Source organism: Puma concolor, chromosome C1 (assembly GCF_028749965.1).
Source record: "Puma concolor isolate L17-30 chromosome C1, mPumCon1.1.hap2, whole genome shotgun sequence".
Classification (NCBI taxonomy): Eukaryota; Metazoa; Chordata; class Mammalia; order Carnivora; family Felidae; genus Puma; species Puma concolor.
The window spans coordinates 118,736,388-118,756,171 of NC_141674.1; the positions used below are offsets into that span (position 1 = coordinate 118,736,388).

A 19,784-nucleotide genomic window follows, 5' to 3' on the forward strand; every position below is an offset into this window, starting at 1 on the left:
GTCGGGGTGCCCTTCGGGGACAGGCAAGGGAGCACACATTCCTTCCCACGCAGCCGCCTCACGGCTCCGCTTCCATTTCCCGAGGAGGAAGATTCTGCCCAGGGTTAAGGGCTTCCTTCCCTCTGCTGCCCCGATCTTTCCTCAGTCAACAGAACCCAGTGTGGGAACAGTATTCCTATAAATTACGATACAAATTGATTAATGCCATAAAAATGTGACTGCAACCACCGGCCCTTACGAACAGTAGGGCTTATGTTGTCTGTTCAGCTCTCCGGAGGAACATTGCCCTGAAGAGTTTGGGTATTGTTCACCCTTTTACTTGGCACACACGCAAGCTCCAAAGCCTATAATAATGCAGGTCATTAAACCAAACAACTGCACTTGGACCTTTTTCAAGGGAGTGATTCAGGCAAGCGCTCTCCGCACAGAATCGGTTTACGTACGGGGCGTTATCAGACGCTACCCTCCACGGAGAAGTGGGCAAAGACCAGCCCCGCGGTGTCTTCTTGGGGAAATGGACATTTCCGTGGCCACCAGGTGGCGCTGTTTACCAAAGCGGGTCGGTTCAGGCCTCGGCGCTGCTCTGGACTTGGGCAAGTGTCCCTCTGTGCACCTAAATGTAAACGGGACGGAGAGGACCATATTAGGAGACGCATCTGCAAGTTTTATCCCGGAGGATGCCCCCCAGATGTGGTCGGAGAGGACTCCACGCCTCACTTTGAGGAGCCAGGAAGGAGGGGGTGTGGAGGAGGCCCTGGGGACCCTCACCTGCCTGCTGGCCCGCCCCCCCCTCCCCCCGCACCCGGCCAGCCTTCTCCTAACCCAAGCCCTCTGGGAGTCTCGCCCGCCGTGTCCCGGCCCTGGCTCTGCCCGGTCACCGTGCCCACGTTCCCAAGTAGGAAGAAACTGTACTGACAACGGCCTGGCCCCACGGATGGGGCAGCTGGGAGAACCCAACAACCCAACGAAAGTGACAGCGCTGTGAAAAGATAAAACATTCCTCAAACATATACTACTATTTTGTTATTTATTATCAGAAACCAGACTGATAAGCCGAAGAGGGGGACATAAGGCATTGGCTGTGTGAGACAGGCCGTTTTGCAAAGGGCTATCTAATGCTTAATATGCCTTCTCTTTAAAAAAAAAAAATAAATAAAAATAAAAATAAATATGCCTTCTCTTTGATCAAATTCATTTCTTAGGTAACCTTTAAAAAAAATGAATCATGGCGAGGGGCATCAGTGTGTGGTGATCCAGTCCAGGAGGTGAGCAGCGCTGAGAAAACCCTGTGCCCCAAGACCCAGGCAAGGGGGCCATGGCGGCATGGCTGTGGGGCTTCTGTCTGCCGGCGGTCCACAGAAAGGCTAGCTCACCTCAAAACAGTGTCCAACTTAGGAATCCCTGGCTCAGTTCGTGGCAAATCAATCATCCACTGAAAGAGGAAAGCTGGTTGTTAAGTTCTACACAAACCATAAAGTATGAGCAATGAGAAGTTGATTAAAGCGACATATATAGTTTTTAAAAGCAGTAGAATTTTAAAGGAATCAGATCACTGGATCTGGGCAGGAGCATTTAGCTCCAAGGTCTTCCAGAGCTTACGTGAGCCAGCAAGAGAGAGTTTCTGGGCACATTAGATAGCATTTGCAAAACTATGGTTCTGGTCTCTTGGATAGCAAAAAGTCTTTTGTTTTAATTTTGTTAATAATTAAAAAAAAAATAGTGCCCCCTGTCTAAATACATCCAGAAAGTATTGGATTAGAAATAAGGGGCGCCTGGGTGGCTCAGTTAAGCATCCCACTGTTGATTTCAGCTCGGGTCATGGTCTCGTGCATGGTTCGTGAGATTGAGCCCTGCATTGGGCTCTGCACTGAGAGCGTGAAGCCTGCTTGGGATTCTCTCTCTCTCTCTCTCTCTCTCTCTCTCCCTCTCTCTCTTCCCCTCCCACACTCACACATGTACGTGTTCCCTCTCAAAACAAATGAATAAACTTTAAAGACAAAAAAAAAAAGGAATGAAGTGTTCTAATAAGGACTTTGAACCCCTAAAAGGTGGAAGCTGATACGCAGTATTTTGTGAACCTATTTGCTCACAGAACCTTTCTTTACTAAAAGCCAATCAGCCCTTCTGAGAACTAGTATTTTGTGCAGGATTTCTCGAGGAACACCAACCCAAATGAACGGCACATTCGGGCCAGTGCTGACCGGAAGTCAGGTTGGTACCGACTTCCCTCCTGGTGCTCGAGTCAAGATACCCAATAGAGTTTGGTCAAAACAGTAGCAACAAGTCAAAGACATGCTGGAGGAGAAAAGAGGGATGCAGACGTTCAGTCAAAGGTGCACAGTCAGCAATGCAGAGACGCAAAATTCCTGATAAAACATTTTGAACGGTCTAGCTAGACTTTCGTAAATCGTTTGAATCTCACTTTATGCACCAAGCTTCCGAAGAGTCGTACAAACTGAAGCATTATACACAAATAAGTCTAGAATGCTAGAGGAGAAATTTAAAACAGCTACAGCAACACAATGGAACTCTCTGTGGTGTTACTTCAGCCCTGGTTTGTTTGGGCAGCCGGCGCCTTCATGGGCTTTGGTCCTTTGATCCTGACCACAAGGCTGAGGGGTGGGAAGCTCTCAGGCTCAGAGCCTTACACACAGGCTTGCTGCCTGCCCTGGTTTCCAGATGAGGAAATGGATGAATCAAAAATAAAGAACACTTGCCTTTTAAATTAGAGAGACAATGTTCTCAAATGCAACAGGTTCACTACTTTCACCAAGCTATGGCGAATTATATATGTCAAAACTTTTTGTAGCCTCAGAAAACAAAGAGCTGGGTACTTAAGCGCGAGCTACTGAAAAGTGGATTTACCCTAAGTATTAAAACCAGTATAGAAAAGTCAGTAAGTGTGCTGTTTTCCATTCCGAGGAGATGGAACATGAGAAAAGTTGAAAGAGACATCCAAAGAATGTCAATGAAAGCATTAAAAAATTATCCAAAGTACTTCCTGAACTAGAGGAAGTGAATCTTAACGAGTAGCTTACGGACTCCACTGCTATGATTTTTGCTGCTCTGAGTCTCAGGTTTCGATTATGATGCCTTAAGCCTGCAATGTCACTGAGTCTGTGGAGCATGTGCCCAGAGGCGGTCAGCATATAGAGGCCACTGTGCTCTAAGCTAAGTAAAACGTGCCCACTTCTGGCCACGGCAGTGTGGTCGAGAACTGACGCAGGGAAGCCTTCCTGGCCTGCGAGGTCTGCTCTGACCTGAGGGTGACCAGCCCACCGTGGTTGCGAAGCCTGAGGTGGTCCCATGATCCCCACCTCCTGCCGTCCCCACCTGTAGTCCCCTCCCCTCAAGTGTGGACAGGTGCTGTGACTTTCTTCTAGCCAACAGAATACGGCCAGTGTGATGGGATGTCACTCCTGTGATGACATTACATTGTGATTTATACCGCCTTGTGCTTTGCTGGCCTTGAAGAAGCTGGCTATCACGTTGTGAATGCCTATGGGGAAGGCCACTGGAGGCCCTAGGAACTGAGGGGAGCCTTCAGTCAACAGCCAGCGAAGAAACAAAACTCTCACTTCTACAGCTGCAAGGAAACGAATTGTGCCAACAACCTGAGGAAGCTGGGAAGTGGAGTCTTCCTCTGTCGAGCCTCCAGATGAAAACACAGCCAGCTGGCATCTGGACGGGAACAGAGGCCCTGGCTGAGCTGCACCTGTACCCCACTCACAGGATTTCTGAGATAACAAATGTATGTTTTTCAAGCCACTGTTTGCACAGTGATAGATACCTCGCATACCCACCCATCAAGGGTGTCTGGCATTAAAGGCTGAAGCTGGGCTGCACAAAGTGCCAGCAGCGACAGAGCAGATACAGCAAACATGGGCACAGAGGGGCTGAGTCATGGAGAGGGGCTGCAGGCAGGGACGGGAGCACCGGGTGTCGGTCATGACAGCCTGCTCGCCAGAGTGAGGACGCCAGTTCTGCACGGGGCTGGCTCTCCCTACTACATTCTCCTGTCTTTCCCACAACTATGGTTTGTGTCTCAGAAGGTACGATGTCAGCCTTCCGGTCCCCCAGCCAGCAGAAAGCCAGAAGTCCTTGTGGATTCAGCCTCTATCCCCAACCTATCACAAAGTCGTTCTGATTCTACCTCTGAAAAACATCTTCACTCCAAACCCTTCCCTGTTTCTCCTCGGCTGCTCCCCAGTTCAAACCCTCCTCTTCAAATATCTCAACTAGTCAACGGCAAGAAGCTAACCCATCAGACTTTCTCCAGGGTTATATCCCTTGTAAAATACCGCTAATGGAGACGAGGGTCATCACGCACCATTTTACTCTGCATCTACCGTCACCCAAGCACAGCACACAGATTTGTACACACACACACACACACACACACACACACACACTCATTAAGTGTGTGTCTTAGGGTCTTTGCAAAAGAAACAAGACGAGTGTCATTATCCCCACTTTAGAGATGAGAAAATGATGCTCAGAGAGATCGAGGAACACCTCAGTGGGCACAGAGCTTTGTTGCTAAGCCAAGACCGGAAGCTGCTCTATTCAAAACCCACGTTCTCTCCACAAGCTGTCCCCTGGCTGCAAACAGCGTCAAGGAAGGGGTCCCGAAGACAGAGGCGATGAAGAACGGATCTGGCCTGATGTTTCCTGGACATCCTTGCCCCGCCCCAGCATCACCATGGCTCCCAGTACGCCATAGGCTCTCTCAACCTATCCGACAGGTTCCTCCCTGAAGAGTCCCTGCTCCAGAGACTCACCACCACTTGGCCTCTCCTTTTTCCCATCTGGAAGGTGGAGCTTTTTGGAGTTCCCCACAAGCACAAGCAACTGGCGGTTTCCCTGATCCTCCTGACTCTGTTCCTGTTCTCCCTTTGTCTCCAAGTGTCTCTTTTCTTTGCCTGGTTCTCTCCTTTTGCATCCTTCAAAACTCATCTCGTTATCACCGTCTCTGAGAAGCTTTCCTTCCCCTTCCAGATCGGGCTATTTATTCCTCCGCCATTCTGCAGAACACCAGAAACACACTGCTACCGTGTGCGGTCATATGGTTGATTGCGTGATCTTGCGTGGCCGTTGTGGCACAGCAGGTTATGACCTGACTGTTGAAAGTGTACCTGTCCTCCCCAACAACCTGGGCGCCGCTTGAGGGCAGGGCCGTGTTCTGTTCCGTTCTGTACCCCCAAGTGCTTAGCCCAGAGCTCGGGATGCAGTGGGATGAAATGAAGCCTTCTGCCCACGAAATGCAGCAGCTGTCAGCACCACAGCCCCAGGGGTTTGTATGCTGATTAAAGGCAAAGTTCGCTTTATTTACCATTGGAGCCCTACCATCATCCACTTCAGCACCCACCTGGCACAGGGGTTTTCACAAATACAGCTACTGGACAAGCGTCTATCGCATAACTGACTCTCCTTAGCCTACCCATGAGCTTGCTGGGCTCAAGCCCTCCTTCCAGGGAGGAGAGTCCTCATTTGTCCCTGACAGGCTAGTTCATATCCGCCCCCCCCCCCAACATTGACTGTTGGGTTGTGCCTCCTGGTGGCCATTTAGAAGCCTCTGGATACAAACAAGCATGTCTGGGAGCACTTACAGTGCACCGGACGGAGGCAGAAGAATGACCCCTAGAGGTCTTCGATGGCTTTGTTAATGTGCAAAGCACTGGGGCCATAGAGGAACGTGTCCAGTGGGGGAAGAGGCAGACACTGAAGGACTCGACCGTTTACAAGAGCATGTGAGGATTCTGGCGATCACAACAGAATAAACGGCCACAGAACTGCACGGTAAATTTTAAACATACCTTTTTATTAGTGTTAAACTACCCATCGAAGGCAGAGTGACTAAAACGTATTTTATCCATGTTTTTAACGTCTATGAAATTTTCAATTTAAAAACTGCTTTGAGAAGCCCTGATGAATATTCTAAACATCGTATACAGGCAACAGGTACATCACAGTGTATTATTTCTCAAAAGGCAAGTTTTTAAAGGGCTCTAATCCGGGCGCCTGGGTGGCGCAGTCGGTTAAGCGTCCGACTTCAGCCAGGTCACGATCTCATGGTCCGTGAGTTCGAGCCCCGCATCGGGCTCTGGGCTGATGGCTCGGAGCCTGGAGCCTGCTTCCGATTCTGTGTCTCCCTCTCTCTCTGCCCCTCCCCCGTTCATGCTCTGTCTCTCTCTGTCCCAAAAATAAAAAAAAAAAAAAAAAAAAAACGTTGAGAAAAAAAAAAAAAAGGGCTCTAATCCTTAAAAAAAAAAAAAAGTCCTCCTCGGGAATTACTATCATTTTGCAATCCGAGAATTTGAAAGAAATAGCTATTCAAACCGGGGCTCCAGTTCTACAAAAACCATCCGGGGGGTCTGTACATCCCGGCATATGTCCTCTCTAAATATAAAATTTTAACTTACTCCATTGTGTCATTTCCCCTATGGCGATTTGTTACAGCAGAAGTTCAGAATGGATGAACCCAGTCTTACTATGCTCGTTTTCTGATTTGATTGTCTTTGTTTCCTTGGGTGGTACTTCTCTCTCTGATGAACACATAGAGTAGGGGGGAAGAAACACCTTAGTTCCTTTTGTTAAACAGGAATTCTACCAGAATCTTCTCCCTGATTCAGCTCAGAAACAAAGTTCAAAACAATCGTGCGCGGTTACAGGAACATGTAACCTTGCAGGAAACCTACAGTTTCCTTTGGGTGTTTGCTGAACTGTATGCTTATAAACCCAGGGCCTCTGAAATATGCTGAAATATTCCCTTGACCATGACCTAGAGACTCACGTTCAGGTGCTAACATGCTTGGTGCCACCCTGACCTAGCTGTTCCACTGCATACCCGGCTGCGATGAGATCTTGGACCTGCCAAACGTAAAACCTTAGGGAAAGTGCTCTTAGCCTTCTGCAATCAAGGAACTGCAGAGCAAACCCTACTTCCCTCTGGATTGGACACCCACGAAGTCTACACCGCCAACATGAAAAGCAATAAAGCATGCCATGCTCCAGGAATAACGATTGTAAGTTTCAGGCTGACACAAGGTATGAGTTTCACATAGTCAGCAGGTCTTTCTTGCAGGCTCTGGGCTGGTTTACTCTTACGTGTACATTACATACACAGTTCAAGAAAGGACTTGAAGGAAATTTCTATCTTTTTTTTTTAGAAGGAGAGAGCATGCATGGGCAGGGGAGAGGGGCAGAGGGAGAGAGAGAGACAATGAGAGAGAGAGACAATGAGAGAGAGAGAATCCCAAGCAGGCTCCACACTCAGCATGGAGTCTGATACGGGGCCTGATCCCACGACCCTGGGATCATGACTTGAATGGAAATCAAGAATGGGACACTCAACAGACAGAACCACTCAGACGCCCTGGAAATTTTCAGTTTTTAAAACTGCTTTTGAATCACAATTGAGTAGTCTCTTCCCTCTTTGCTACGTAAGTTTCTTCATCCCATAACATGGAAAGATCTCTAGAAATCTTTTACGAAAAGCAGCCAGGTTAGGGAAGCCATGGCTCTCTGCCACGGTTTTAACCAATGTCCTATGAAAGAAGCTGTGACATTGGTGTCCCCTTCCAAAGACAAAGGACCAGCGGGGCTTCTCCATGGAAGGCACTGAGTCAGGTGCCACAGGAAGCAGGGGGAGACCCTAACCCTGCCCCAGAGGGTGGGGGGGGTGGGTGGGAAAGAGGAGCACAGACAGTGAAGGCAGATGGCAAGGAAGATCTGACAGGATTCTAAGGAAAGACACATGATAGAGCAGGTAAATGCGAGAAGCCTTCTGAGGGGCACCTGAGTGGCTCAGTCAGTGGAATGTCCAGCTTTTTTTTTTTCTTGAGAGAGAGAGAGAGAGTGATCGATCAGGGGAGAGGGAATGGGGAGAAAGAGACAAAGCAGGCTCCATGACCAGTACTCGGTCTGACACAGAGCTCGATCTCACTACTGTGAGATCATGACCTGAGCCTAAATCAAAAGTTGGTCGCTTAACTGACTGAGCTCCCCTGAGCGTCCAGCACTTGATTTCGACTCAGGTCATGACCTCACGGTTCATGGGTTCAAGCCCCATGTTGGGCTCTGCAGGGACAGTGAGGAGCCCACTTGGGACTCTCTCTCTGCCCCTCCCCTGCTCATGCGTGCACACTCTCTCCGTTTCTGTCCCTCAAGAAAGGTTTCTGAGAAGGTGGGTACTCGGGTGGCTGTGAAGGGGTCAGGGCTTCCATGCTCCCTGTGGTACAGTGTCCACTGCCACCCGAGGACCACCTTTCTGGGGCGGTGGCCCTGCAAGGAGGGGTAGGACTTTGGGAGGAGTGGGGGCAGAGAAGATTCCAGGCAGGATGGGTTCATAGCGAGATGGGGGAAAGCACTCGCAAAGCAGTGACCTTTGCGGTCCCCTTACCAGGCCATTTTACAGATGCGCCCCGGTCACATAGCTAACGTGGGGCAGAGCCAGAATTCAAACGGAGGTCTGTCCGGCTGCAGGGCCAGGGCAATGTCCCTCATGCTGAGCATGGGGCCTGCTCCGCGAAAGAGAGAGCGCCGGGCTCCCAGGACACCGGGCGAGCCGGCATCAGAGGGCAAGCAAGGGTGAGATCCCTGGGGCTTTGCCGGGAGCAGTTCCAGAATCCCTCCAGAGAAGAGGTTTGGTCTCATAGCTGGGGCGCCGCAGGCGGGCCTGTCCCAGGGCCACGTCTCCGCAGCCCTGGTGCACCACGACTGGAACTTGGCTCGAGTGCTTATCTGAGGCAGTCCCATCGATGGCCTGGAGTGCGCCAAATCATTTGTACTTCCCTGGACGGCGGGCAGCGGCACCGTACAGGGGTGCTTTTAGCCCAGCTGCTAAGGCAGGGTGCACACCGTGGGCTGCGATGTGGAGAGGCCGGAGTGGGAAGGCCACCACGGCCGCCAGACCACCGATGCCTGGTCATCCCCAAAGCGCATGCAGTCCAGGGTAAGAAACGGGAGGAGAGGAGAAGAGGAGAGTCACACAGACGAACACTTGCACGCTTTGGAGGCCGCCGTGGAGGAGGAAGGAGAGCCAGCCAACGTTCCTAGGGAGGACGGGGCAGAAAAGGACGGGGGGTCTAGCTCAGCACAGTAGCTAAGCTGGGGAGCACTTGGGCCGCCAGCCGGTGTGGCAGGTTGATCCCCCGTGCGGGCGGAGACACAAATCAGCCTTCAGATCCGGGGTTGGAGAAACCCATCTTCCAGACTTTCCAAGGCAACAGCGTTAGCTCTGACTTGCTTTGCCTCTTGGTAGCGGTCCTTCAGACAGCCACCGCCTTATAAAGAAACTTTAGTTAAGTATGTCATCAAGGCTGCATATAAGACTTTATATCTGAGCTATGTTGTTCCGTTCAGCCAACACTTAAGATGCGGCAATGAGCCAAATACAGTTTGAGGCCGAGACAGAGTTGAAGAGCCCACGGGGCATGTGCTCATGGGGCTCACTGGGCCCTCTGTGACAACAGGGACAAAGAGCACACAGAGAAGCAGCAAGCACCTGTATGAGGGGGTGCTAAGGAATGGCCAGGAGAGCCGTAACAAGTGGATGTGACTGGAAAGCCCTTGGCATGTTCTGGGACGAGGTGGCAGTCAGGCGGCATGGAGGGAGGGAGGGCAGCCAGTGTGCTAGGTCCAGGCCATAGGACAGTCAGGGTGAAGGGATGGTCAGATCTGAGCTTTAGAAAGACAATGTGGGGCACTTGGATGGCTCCCTCGGTGCAGCTCTTGATTTTGGCTCAGGTCATGATTTTGTGGTTCCTGAGCTCAAGCCCGTCAGGCTCTGCTGGCAACACAGAGCCTGCTTAGGATTCTCTCTCTCTCTCTCTCTCTCTCTCTCTCTCTCCCCTCCTCCCACCCTCTCAAATTAAATAAACTGAAGAAAGAAAGAAAGAAAGAAAGAAAGAAAGAAAGAAAGAAAGAAAGAAAGAAAGAAAGGAAGAAGGAGGAAAGAAAGAAAGAAAGAAAGAAAGAAAGAAAGAAAGAAAGGAGGAAGGAAGGAAGGAAGGAAGGAAGGAAGGAAGGAGAAAGAAAGAAGGAAAGAAAGAAAGAAAGAAAGAAAGAAAGAAAAAGAAAGAAAGAAAAGAAGAAAGAAAGAAAGAAAGAAAGAAAGAAAAAGAAAGGAAGGAAAGAGAAAGAAAGAAAGAAAGAAAGAAAGAAAGAAAGAAAGAAAGAAAGAAAGAAAGAAAGAAAGAAAGAGAAAGAAAGAAAGAAAAAGAAATGCTGGCCATTTGGTTAAACATCTGACTTTGGCTCAGGACATGATCTCACGGTTCGTGAGTTTGAGCCCTGAATCAGGCTCTCTGCTGTCAGCACAGAGCTTGCTTTGGATCCTCTATCCCCTCTCTCTCTCTGCCCCTCCCCCACTGGTCCTCTCTCTCTCTCTCTCTCTCTCTCTCTCTCTCTCTCTCTCAAAATAAATAACTTTAAAAAATAAATACTTTTTTCAAAAGATCATTAAAAAAAAATAGAGTGGGCAAGAGTAAAGCCAGTAACGGCACAGGACCCAGAACAGTCAGAGGTACAAGGAGAACGAGGAGAAAAACAAAGACGGGAAAACAGGAGCGAAAATTGAAAAAGACCTCAGATTTTTCAGGAAATCAGAAATTCCTATTTTTCTTTCTTTTTTTTAATTTTTTTTCAAGTTTATTCATTTTTGAGAGACAGAGAGAGACAGAGCATGAACGGGGAAGGGGCAGAGAGAGGGAGACACAGAATCGGAAACAGGCTCCAGGCTCCGAGCTGTGAGATCTCACAAACTGTGAGATCCTGACCTGAGCCGAAGTCGGACGCTCGACCAACTGAGCCACCCAGGCGCCCCGAGAAATTCCTATTTTTCATAGGAAGTCCCTGGCATCTTTGCCCCAAACAGGCTGGCGGAAATGGAGCTCACGACAGGCATCGGGTTCATGTTCCTGGGACACGAGGCTCCCTCTCCCGGGCATGAGGTAATTAATAATTGGCTTCACCATTAAAGACAAAAAGGAAAAAAAATTTCCTAGGTACTATGTTCCTACACCTACACAGTTCAAGCATCTCTGTAGCAACAATAACAACAACAACACCTGTACACAGCCCAAACGCAATTTATTCCCAACAGACGACACGATCCGCACAGCATGACCTGAGCGATGGCCGACTGCCTTGGGAGGTGCTGCCGGTGACCAGAGCCCTTTAGGAAGCTACAGCCCGGGGTCTCCACAGCCAGGACACTGTCCCCTGCACGTCACACACTCCACTGGCCGCCCGCCCCTGGCCCACCAGCTGAGAACCACGGCCGGAGCTAGGTGCCTGGCGGTGATGAGGTGAGGAAGCTTCGCGGGCCGAGAAACCATCTTGCCTGCGCCTTCTCGCCAAAGCCAGCGTGGGACTCACGAACGTAAGTCCCAGTCCACGTTTACATATGTTACGACAGATTGAAAAGAATGATAGCATACGTTTGTTTTCACCAGGTAAATCAGATGGTAGGAAAGCTTTTCCAGTCGTAACGACTGAAAATACACAGGGGCTATTTGGTGACAGCCCTTAAGAAGGCGACCGAGGCACCCTTTTGATTCCTGTGGTACACTCACCTTGAGATGCGTTTGGTTTAACTACTAGAAATAATTAAGCTTGTTTGTAAAATATAAAGTTGATAGGGGCACCTGGGTGACTCAGTCGGTTGGGCGTCTGACTTCAGCTCAGGTCACGATCTCGCAGTCCGTGAGTTCGAGCCCCGCGTCGGGCTCTGGGCTGACGGCTCAGAGCCCGGAGCCTGCTTCCGATTCTGTGTCTCCCTCTCTCTCTGCCCCTCCCCCACTCACACTCCGTCTCTCTCTCTCTCTCTCTCTGTCTCTCAAAAATAAACATTAAAAAAAAAAATGAAGATGTTTCAGTCAGAGCATGGACATGAGATGCTACAGAAAAGCAACTTTGCCCTCGTGGCAGCCGGGCCTTCATTCCCCTCAGGGCTGAGCACACAAGCTCTCTTCAACGGCCTGGGCGGGGAGATAATACCCCCCAGCTCGGCCATATTACGGAGTTTCTCAGACACAATCAAAAGCTGTGTTCTACCATGAGCAACGCATGCGTGAGTCCTTCCAGCGATACTTCTGACAATTCTATCCGTATAACTGAGAGCATCTAGCTTGGTGGCACGCATCTGAATGAGTAGAAATTAATAGTTAGCTATACTATGTCCGGACACGCTCTAGCATTTAAATTAGACAAAGACAGGAGGAGGGGAGCGGTATTAGAGGAAGTATCTTTCTTCATAGTGAGAGCCATAAACCCAAGGGCCCAGAATAGTTTTAACATTTTTACATCCCCCGGGCGCGTGGGTGGCTCAGTCGGTGAAGCGTCCGACTTCGGCTCAGGTCATGATGTCGCGGTTCACGGGTTCCAGCCCCACTTCGGGCTCTGTGCTGACAGCTCGGAGCCTGGAGCCTGCTTCGAATACTCTATCCCCTTCTCTCTGTGCCCCTCCCCCCATCATGCTCTGTCTCTCCCTCTCTCTCAGAAATAAACAAATGTTAAACACTTTTTAAATAAAAACAAAATAAAGTTGATGGCAGAAGACAACTGGCCAGACCCAGGTCCGACCCCAAATGATGAAGTCCACACTACTATAGAACAGGGATTGCCACAGGCCCCCGAGTTCAAGAGGACCTCTGCAGAAGGTCAGATCAACGGTTTCACTCTACCTTCTATTCGACACTGGTCTGCAACAAAAGGACATAGTAAGTACTTGTGAAAATGGGAGTGGGTCAAAATGGAAGAGTGAGCTCAAATGTCAGTCCCTCCTGTTTCCTGACGCCTCTGTTCAAGTCCTAGTCAAGCAAAAGTCCAACAGCCAAGAGAACGAGACGGCCACCAGTCGATGCAGGAGTTTGACAAGGCTGCCCTCCAGAAGGGCACTGGGAGACAAAAAAGAAGGAAAGAAGGGGCTGTGGAGGGGAGGAGTGTGCTGCCCAGCAGGAACCCCAAATCTGCAGACTGAGCAGCCGGGGTATGGAGCGGGGCTGGAAATAGTGAGGTCAGAGGTCTGCTGGGAAACAGTGCACCCCGCTCCTGCAGCCAACACTGCATCTGTCCCCGGGACTCTGCTTTTGAGAGAAAAAGAGTACATGGGGAGAACCAAGGAGGCCAGCCTGGCAGCTGCCCCCACCCCAGAGTACACCTTCCCTGCTGTGGATGTTAGAGGCTTGGGGCACCATGACTGGTGTGCCCCACATTCACCCCAAGTCAAGCCTGCTGCATCAGAGGCCCCGCCCGCGTACACGGAGCTCCTGGCCCGTCTCTGCAGTCCCTCGTAAGTAAAGGGCTGGCTGGACAACCAGGTCACCGGATGTTTGAGGAAAATTGCAGCTTAAAGAAAACAAAGAACAGAATGAAGAGAAAAACTGCATAAAAATTAAACAAAGGTAACTCTGGATATAGAACTTTCCAAAGATCTAATATGCTCAGAAAGCCATGCTGTTGCATCCAGGAGGCCAACAACAGTTGCTATGAGAAAGGAACAATTAGAGACAAAGAAAGCTGTGGTTCACACACACAGAGACGTAAATAATGAGTTAGACAATAAAAGCTGATTCCGCTAGTGTAAGCTCCAGGAGAGCAAAGAATTTCATGTTTGGTCACTGCTGGATCTTGAGGACCTCCAACAGTGTTTGGCAAATCACAGGCGATGACAGGAGATGGGGAGACAGAAAGAGAGAGCAAGAGAGAGAGAGAAAGAGAGGGAGGGAGGGAGGGAGGGAGGGAGGGAGGGAGGGAGAGGGTGGTTCCAAGAAAAAATAAACCTGGAACATACAGGAAGAGACGATTCGCAGATACGAATCTAAGAGCTCCAAAAGCAGAGAGCAGAGGTTTTGGAAAGAAAGCACAGAAAACGGAAGAGAGGAATTATCACCCCCACCCCCAACTTCAGAAACGCATTATTCTAGAGCTGAAGAGGTGTCATTGTTCACTGAAAGGCACCACCGAGTGCCGGGCCGGAGGAATAGGGAAGACCCGCATTTAGATCAGCCACTGTGTCATCTGGACAGTGCAGATGAAGAGAAGATTCTCTACGAGTCCATGGGCGGAGGGGAAGCCGGGCACCCGTAACAAGGGGTTGCAAGCAGAGTAACACCAGCTTTAGCGGCAGCGGCAGGTGCTTGAAGACAATGAGGCAAAGCCTCTAAGTTCTAAGGGAAAGTTATTTTGAACGTAGAATTCCATGCCAAGCCAAGCCAGCAGCTGAAGGCAGGCAAAGGTAACAGTATTTCATACGGACCGAGAGACTCTGAAAGCTTACCTCCAGTGCACCCTTTCCGAAAACGTACTCCAGCAAGACGAGGCTGAAAACCAGTAAAGGAAGATATGGGAGACCGAGGAAGCTAGAACTGACCCGAGGGCCCAATGAAACAAATCTCAGTACGGCAGTTGCACAGAAGACCTAGGAAGTCAGGAGTCCAACGATCAGGCGATCGTTGAGCTCTGACGTTTTCCAAAGAATGGAAGCAGATCCCAAGCGACAGAAAGAAAGTGGCCTTGGGAAAAGAAGACACATCATTATCTTCTCAACAACAAAAAAGCAATCAAACTTCAGGAAAAATGGGAGGAAGGAGGGGACCCTGCCCAGGAGACGGTCTCCAGTGGAAGCGAGCTGAAGTGGGAGTGACTCAGGCCATTGATGGAAGAGCCCACGTGACTGGATGCTCCGGCCGCTCTCCTGGGTGGGGTGTGGCCAGAACGGCGACGCCTGAAGGAGACACCATTAGCACACAGTACTCAGCTCGGCAGTGAGTCAAAGTTATGTTGGCCTCAAAATCTAATTGTCGTTGAGTGGTACTCCACCTTTAAAATTAATCTGCGGATAAAGCAGGGAGGCTTGAGTGACAGTCACAGAATGGAATGTTCATGTCATCGACCTTGATAATATACAGGTGAAAGGTGTCACAGAGAAAGAGAAAGGAGGGAGTCAAGAGACAAAGGGCAGGAATGTTCATGTCCTCACCTTTCAGAGTGGGGAGCCAAGAGTTGCATGAATAACAAACAAGAAGTTTACACATAGTTTTAAGGGGTGCCTGGGTGGCTCAGTCGGTTAAGTGTCCAGCTTCCGCTCAGGTCATGATCTCATGGTTTGTGAGTTCGAGCCCTGTATGGGGCTTTCTGCTGTCAGCACAGAGCCCACTTCAGACCCTCTGATCCCCTCTTTTTCTTCCCCTCCCCTGCTCGTTCTTGCTCTCTCTCCCTCAAAAATAAAAAATAAACATTAAACAAAAAGTTTAGGGGCACCTGGGTGGCTCAAGCAGTCAAGTGTCCAATTTTGGCCCGGGGCCATGATCTCACCGTTCGTGAGTTCAAGCCCCGCATCGGGTTCTGTGCTGACAGCTCGGAGCCTGGAACCTGCTTTGGATCCTGTGTCTCCCTCTCTCTCTGCCCCTCCCCCACTTGCGCTCTATGTCTCCCTCTCTCTCTCTCTCTCAAAAATGAATAAATATAAAAAAATAACAAAATAAAAAGTTTAATAAATAAATAAGTAAATAAATAAATGGTGTTAACAGTCACCAAGAGAGGAATTAAAACCATCCTGTTATGGTCAAAAATGGGGTAGGGGTAAGGAACACAGTGAGCTACACTCTCATCTACCACAGCAAGCTGTCACTGGGGACGTCTGAGGTGGAAAAATCAAGAAATCATGGCGTAAGAACAGTATTGAGGAACTCAGGAGCACCTACCGAATGATCTCAGAACAGAAATGGTTGACTATGACTTTCAGGGAGCAGGGCAGGAGTAGGAAGAGCAGGACCAGAGACCTTCCATCCCAGACACTTCTAGACCGTCGGAATTTTAAAACACATGCGGTTACAATTTTGATTCATTTTAACAAATTTTTAAAACAAAAACATCCAAGTTAAGTTTACTACTATAACCTTAACTGTATCTATCTATGTATATTCTCCCAGGGTTAATACTTACCTACTGTTCAAGCTTCTATTGTATTTCATTATAATGTAGCTTCTAGACCAACAGAGGTGAATTCTGTATTTCAGTTGTCACTTAAACGTACATATTGTACTTGGCGGCATCTAAAACATGCAGTTTTCCCCACACTTTTATGTCACTGGAATCGGGATGGGTTCACTTAATTAGCAGGGTTTTTCCTTTGTGGTGTATAAATTACGGTGACTTCTTACAATTAATGGTGCCTTGGATTTGACAAAATCGGATACTTGTAGCAAATTATGTCTCTAGGTATTTTTCCCCCCACATCACTTCATGTCATTGTAAACTGCTACATCTTTTTCTACTACTCTGCCCACCGTCATTATACTCCAGCCATATGGTCCTTGGGGTCTTTTCCCGAACACCTTACGGCCTTTGGACCTGCGGTTCCCTACCTAGCCTGGGAAGCTCCCTGCACCCACCCAAGTGGCTTGGCACATGGTTGCTCCTTCACATCTGCAGTCTCAGCTTAAATGTCACTTCCCTGGAGAAGCTTGTTGACCACGCAATCAAAATCCGCTCTACAGCCCAGAAACTTCCTGTCATATTACCCAGTTTTATTTTCATCAAAATACCCTGATGTTTTCACTTATTTGTCTCTTTCCCCACTGGAATATAAGCTCCAGGAGAGCAGAGCTCTTGCCTACCTGGTTCAATACTGTACCCCAGCACCTAGAATGCAGGCTGACATCAAGTAGGTGCTTAAATAGTTCTAGAACGAATACTTCAGGAAGATAATGGTAGGCCCTGGACACAATATAGAATCATTTAGCAAGTAACTATGTTTCCAATTTCTAAATAGCACCACCCCCTTATTTTTCTATGGAAAAGATTTTCATATGTATAAATTCTTTAAGAAGATGCATTTCTGATTGCTATCCAGTTAAATATAATTTTAGAAATATACCGATAGCACCTACCAAGAATAATTTCTATAGCATGAAATAATTCATACTGTCTTTAATATATTTGTACATACTCCAAATCTACCTACTACTGACCAGAACTGATATCAAACGGGTAGCAAACCAGGATGAAAAGAAAAAAGGTTGTTTGAAAAACCTCAAGTGTGTGATTACCTTCAAGTTTTCAAATTTTATGAAGGGGGCCTGGGTGGCTCAGTCGGTCAAGCATTCGATTCTTGATTTCAGCTCAGGTCATGATCTCATGGCACATGGGATTGAGCCCCGCGTCAGGCTCTGTGCTCACAGCATGGAGCCTGCTTGAGATTCTCTCTCTCCTTCTCCCCCTCTCCCACTCACTCGCTCGCTCTCTCTCAAAATAAATAAATACACATTAGAAGGAAATTTTAAGAAGAGTAGTCCTCTCTCCCAAAGGAAAGATGAAGTTAAAATACTATTTATATTTAAATTTTATTTCCCACAGTCCAGTTCAAAGGATTAATAGAAATAAAGTTTGTCTGATATCACAGAAAACCTAACATAATCAATAATGAACGAGTTACTGTCAGTTTCTTTAATGCTTGCATTTTACATGTATGACAAAAGGGTAAAATAAAAAGCTTGAAGCCCTGAAAAAGTGTATTTGTCTGCTTTTTTTATTTAAAAAAGACCCATGATTCTTTGGGAGGTGATACAAGATTGCTTCCCAGTCAGATCATAATTTCCACAATCTCCGTAATAACCATAAATGTGAAAGGTTCCCACTCTCCCCACCCCAGTTCCCTTTTGGCACCTATATGTGAAATGTCACTTCCAAAAAATGAGGGGAAATGTGCTGAATACTGGGTTTTCATCACAGTACTCCTTTCCTGAGGAAAAATTTTTCTGGTTGCTAAATTTAGAATATTGATATACAAAAAAGCTTACCATATCTCATCAATAAGAGCCTTTTTCGAACCAACTCTATGGCTGTCTCAGAAGAAAGTTATATTAGAAACAGCAGCCAATTCTCAGAGGTAAAAAGCAATGGCTTATCCTATCCTTTCCCACATCTTCTAATTTTAAATTTAGAATTACAGAGCAATTCTATGAGAGGTAGCAGAATGTCTGACACTGGCGCTGGCTTCATGATTTGAGGATACAATTTGAACTCATCACATTCTTCAGAAGAACTCATTATACTTAAAAGAAACAAAGGAAGAGGCTTTCTCAACCTCTGCATGCAGAGAGGTCGACCAGAAGGACAGACATCGGTTACCAGTGGAGAAGGAAGGGTCTCACCTTGGCTGGCAGTTAGGGAAGGATACAACCAAAGATAGATTTTTTGCTCTGATAAGGAAAGTATGCCATGTATAAAGCATACTACTCTGGAGTCTTCACTTAATCTGCTAAAAAGAAGCTTCTACACAAAATTCAGGATCCTATAGGAGAGAAATAGCCAACACAGGCTGTAATTGGCTAATTTTTACATATGAAGAATTTGATTTTCATTTTTCGTATCTAAGAAGCATTTATGAGCTTGTTACTGACCCATCTGGCCCGATTCATATTTATTTTATTTTTTCACGGTGCTTCAGATCTGCAGGGTATTGCCAAGAAACTTATCACACACAAAAAAATCTCTGAATTTTTCAGTGTCCTTAGAACTTGGTGGATTTTTTTGAATACTTCTGTTAAACTGATAAAAGTTGGGGAGAGTCTTATCCTACCCACCTCTCCCCAAACCTAATAAAATAGGACATTTTTTATTCCAAAATAAAAGATGGTAACGTTATAAAACTAGGGGGGTGGGGAAGAAGATGCTACGACGCTGTATTTCTCTTTAATTAACACTTGACTATTTCCTACCTATAGCACTACACACGTGATTAAACTTTTGGGAGGGAGAGAGAAGGAAACGCCAAAACCTCCTGACAAAGTAGCCATTCCGATGCATAGACAAGGGCTTATTTCTTCTGCCAGCCACTGGTTCACAAATATTTTCCCCATTTAAAGAAGTATGCGTGAATGACGTTGGGAGAGCAGGGAGTACACCAAGAAGTCGACTATACGCTTCCCTTAATGAGCCCACCCTATGTCCTTAGCGGTGATTGCTTCATCCGCCATCTTGGCATTCACAGTAAGCAACATCTTTCTTTAAAACTTTTCTTGTTCTTGCTGCTTTTCTTGCCGTTCTTGTCTTTGTTCTCTGACATCTTTTTGGCTCTGATTTCTCTCATTAGGTCAAAGAACACCTGGGGTGCGGAGGAAGGAACGAAAAGAATAGGGAGGAAAAAGCCATTTAATGATTTCATGAAGCAATTCCACTAAGCAGGATATGTAGTCACATTTTAAAGCATAAAGCAAACTTGTTTTTATAAACCCTGAGCCAAATTTTGCATTAGACTTTCTAGCATTTGCAACCACCAGGAAAGGTTAAGAACATGCGTACCTGCTACTGGGTGCTTTCTTATATACCACCACACCTTATGTAATCCTAATCACGACCCTGTACAGGTAGGAACATCATTATGCCTGACGGCTTCTCCAGCAAGACTAGTGACTTGGAACGTGGTGGGGTTGAGAGAAGAGGAAATAAACCATAAACAAACTGAGGCTCCTGCACTAGGAAACTGGGACAGGAGAGGAGAGATGTGCTGTCCCACCACCCCTCCACAAGCAGCCCCTACCCTCATTCTCAGGAACAGCCACTGTTCCTTGAGACGTTAGCTGAAAGGCACTTTATCAAGAACTGATATGACTTGTCCTCTGAATGCAATGTACTATTCAGATACAAATTATCATCTGTCAGATAGTTTGGGTTTTGCCCTCTGCCTCCAGCAATCATGCCAAAGTGCCCATGATACCCAAGCAGACAAAATAAGCCTGAGACAAAGAAACATTTCAGATTTCTCAGAGGGAGTGATA

General features: G+C 47.7%; 1 protein-coding gene across 2 annotated transcripts in view; it reads right to left on the reverse strand.

Annotated features, from left to right (window-relative positions):
- Positions 1-17,515: 17,515 nt before the first annotated feature.
- RALB (RAS like proto-oncogene B) overlaps positions 17,516-19,784 on the reverse strand; it is a 44,202-nt gene continuing 41,933 nt past the window's right edge. For both annotated transcript variants that reach the window (XM_025912580.2, XM_086718391.1), the window contains exon 5: positions 17,516-19,111. In XM_025912580.2, coding sequence (XP_025768365.1) covers positions 18,992-19,111 — 120 coding nt within the window. In that variant the 3' untranslated portion in view covers positions 17,516-18,991. The remainder of the gene's footprint in view (positions 19,112-19,784) is intronic.